The following is a 3853-nucleotide window of genomic DNA, read 5'->3' as shown; positions in this document are numbered from 1 at the left end:
GTGATAGACAAACACGAACAATCTTGATATGTCTAAAAGTTGCTACAGATATATTTTCAAACTACTGACGAAATTAGTTAAGATTTCTTGTGAAATGGGGACTTTTCCAGTTCAGTAAAAACAGTCAAGACTATTCTAATTTTTAAGAAATGACCCGATATTAATAATCTCAATTAGAAGAAAAGTCTATAAACCAACTTTTAAAGATTGGCTCTATTACAAAACTTTTTAATGCAATAATGGAGAGCTAGGACTGTAAGTATTTAACTCTAGGTGTTTTCCTCGATATTTTGAAAGCCTTTGATTGTGTTTATCGTGATATTTTACATTAAAAATTAGAAACATGAGTGGTTTGGAACTTGTCACTTGAGTTGCTGAGATCGTACCTTAGTAACAGAGACCATTGCGTTGGGATTGCTAACGCTATGTCACAAAGAGTCCAGATTTATATGGGGTCCCATAGGGATTTATCCTTAGCCCAGTACTGTTTCCGCTTTATTTAATCGTTCTTGGAAGATCGATAAAAGACGGCCGAACAATCCAATATGCGTATGTCACGACTATTTGCTTCAAAGAAAGATCAATAACAACATTTATTGAACTAAATGAATGCATTGAATAAAGCTCTACTGTTCAAGAGGTTCGGCCCACTGTTATGGTAGATTATAACCTCTTAAAGGAAGTGGAACCTAATGTACTTCTGGGAATTTACCTTGATAAGGGTCTGACCTGGAATGATCGTGTTGAACAAGTATGTGGAAAGTGAATCAGTTACCAGATGCGCAGAGAACTCTGGTGAGTGTTAAAACTTCTTAAATGTTTTAGGGATAGCTTAATTTAGGGGAGAGCGGGGCAAGTTGATACGTGGGCAAGTTGATACAGATGTGACTGTGAGCTAACGCGCATGCGCAGGGAGGACATGAGTCAGTAGAGGCTGTTGTTTACCGAGACGCAGTGCCACACGGCGTCCAGCTGTCAACAGAGTACTCTAAGTGTTTTTATTGTTGAAATTGTGTTTTCATGAGTAGAAAGTAATTGTTGGCTAGTGTGTTTGAGTTGGCGTACCAGCAAGAGGATAATATTCAGGAAGTTCACTGTTAGCACAGTTAAACACCTGTTTCTTGGTAAGAATTCCATGATAGTTTCATATTTCTGGACTTTATATTTTAGAGACTTAAGTTAGACTTAAGAGACAATTGTTCAATGGGGCAAGTTGATACGCGTAGTTGGGGCAAATTGATACAGTGTATCAACGTACCCCAATATTGTAAAAATTTGAGTTTTATCTTTTCTTACAGAAACGTGGTGCGGAATTATACCAGGAAGACAGATCGAGGGAAAGTCCCGGATGAGAGCTTTGAAAAAGCCTATGAAGCTGTCAAGACCAAAACCATGCCTTTGCGGGAAGCAGCTGTAGCCTTTGAGATCGACAAAATGACATTGTTTAGATTTATAAGAAAAAAAGATGAATCGCAAGGTCAAACCGTTACAATGGGGTATGCCAAACCAAGACAAATTTTTCCAGACCAATTAGAATCTCAACTCGAAGAGTATATAATACACTCTTCAAAAATCTACTACGGACTTACACCACAAAACATCAAAGTTTTAGCTTACCAACTTGCTATGGCTAATAGGAATATCATTACCTGATTCATGGATCAACCATAAAATGGCTACAAAGGACTGGTTTAGCTTATTTATGAAAAGACACCCTAGACTATCAATCAGGGAGCCTGAGGCTACGAGCCTTAGTCGCGCTACCAGTTTTAATAAAGTCAATGTTGATCTATTTTTTGACAATTTGAAGAGTACTTTAGATAAATACAAAATTGAACCTAAGGATATTTGGAATATTGACGAGACCGGTGTGCAAACAGTTCAGAGGCCAAACAAAATCGTAGCTCAGAAAGGAGTACGCCAAGTAGGGAAAGCTACGTCAGCAGAAAGGGGGCAGACTGTCACTATGGTATTGGCTGTCAGTGCCATCGGCAACTCAGTTCCTCCAATGTTCGTATTCCCAAGAGTATTCTTCAAGGATCACTTCATCATTAACGGGCCACCAGGATGTATTGGAACTTCCTACCCATCCGGATGGATCACATCTGAATCGTTTTTGACGTTCATTAAACATTTTCACGGCCACGTAAGATCTAGCAAGGGCAATCCCTGCTTGTTGGTTTTGGATAACCATGAATCACACTTATCTATTGAAGTGCTCAACTTCTGCAAAGAAAATGGTATCATCATGTTGTCTTTTCCCCCCCACGCTTCCCACCGCCTGCAACCGCTTGACAGGTCAGTTTATGGGCCTTTCAAAAGTTTTTACTTCGCTTCAGTCTACGACTGGATGGTCAACAATGCAGGGAAAACTGTAACAATCTACGACATTCCTGGCATAGTAAAGATGGCACTCCCTAGAGCAATAAATCCTACAAATATTATATCTGGATTTCAAGCAACAGGAATCGCGCCATACAACAGAGAATTGTTTACTGAGGATGACTTCTTGTCCAGCGCAGTCACGGATAGAGAGATGACTTCACAAGACAGCACTGTCAAGACTTCTCAAGCTGGGACAAGCAACGCTGATGGTCTACACTCCAAAGTGAACCGAACTGAGACTACAACTGCAGTTCCATCTACAAATAAGGATGTTTCTGTAGGCGTATTCACTGTAAGCCCTCAAGAAATCCGCCCCTACCTTAAAGCTGGAGAGCGAAAAAATATCAAAAAAGGGAGGAAATCTTTAAAATCCGCTATCCTTACTAGCACACCAGTTAAGGAGAGGCTGGAAGTGGAAGCCAAAAAAAAGGAAGCTAAAATGGTAGCCAAGTCAGAAAACGCCAAAAAAAGACTTTTTAAAATGATAGAGAGTCAGACTAAGGAGAAGAACAAGATGAAGAAACAGAAATGCGTCCCAAAGAATAAAATGAAGGTTGAATCAGAGTCGGAGGAAGAGAACGACGCCCTGTGTCTCATATGTTTGGAGGCATTCCCCGAATCCAAGCCAGGTCAGGACTGGATACAGTGCATTTCTTGCAAAAAATGGGCCCATATAGAATGTGGGAAAGACTATAAAATGTACACTTGTATTCACTGTACATCTGACTTTGTAATCAGTGATTCTGAGTAGGTTATGAACACAATCTCATAAACTGTGTGTTTAAAATAGTTTAATAATATGTCTTACGTTACCTTTGTACTATATTCTGCTTAATACATTTTTTAGATTGTTTATTAAGTGATTATTTGCTACCTTAATGTCTATTAGCTTATTATTTATACACTTGTATCAACTTGCCTCTCGCTAGTATCAACTTGCCCCCATGTGGGGAACATTGATACACTTTACAGCATTAAACAAATATTTTAATTTTGGGAGATATATATAGTTAATCAAAGCGTCAATACCATAGAAAAGTGCACAACTAATTGAAGTATAATATCAGTATTTTTCCAATTACAAAATAATTCAAACAAAAAATGTAAAAAATAAAATCTGAAGTTTGTCTCAACATGCCCCGCTCTCCCCTATACTTGTATATCCACATCAATATTTTTGGCGTATGCCGTTGGACGGATATGCTTTAACTAGACTTTATAGGGTTTCAAGATTTAGAACAGTATCATAAGAATACTAGCAAAATAAAAACCGAGAGGCTCGTGTTGGTTGTTTTTGTGCACCTTGGTTTGATTTTGATGTGGATATATGAATAAATACAACAAGATTACAAATTATAAAGGGTTAAAAGTTTTGTGGAAAGTGAATGAACATACTAGGACATAACTCGGGTCATATTAATCTAAGATACAATATGTTTTGAAGTATATACAAGGAATGTAGATGCAA

At 38.1% G+C, this 3853-nt stretch overlaps 1 protein-coding gene across 1 annotated transcript; it reads left to right on the top strand.

Annotated features, from left to right (window-relative positions):
• Positions 1–1672: 1672 nt before the first annotated feature.
• On the top strand, positions 1673–3136 carry LOC124363664. The gene has a single exon (XM_046818924.1). It carries the CDS (start codon positions 1673–1675, stop codon positions 3134–3136), a length of 1464 nt encoding a protein of 487 aa, XP_046674880.1.
• The last annotated feature ends 717 nt before the right edge of the window (positions 3137–3853 follow it).

This window comes from Homalodisca vitripennis, chromosome 5 (genome assembly GCF_021130785.1).
Source record: "Homalodisca vitripennis isolate AUS2020 chromosome 5, UT_GWSS_2.1, whole genome shotgun sequence".
Classification (NCBI taxonomy): domain Eukaryota; kingdom Metazoa; phylum Arthropoda; class Insecta; order Hemiptera; family Cicadellidae; genus Homalodisca; species Homalodisca vitripennis.
The sequence above is the reverse complement of the archived record's forward strand: the minus strand, read 5'-3'. Positions and strand labels throughout refer to the sequence as shown.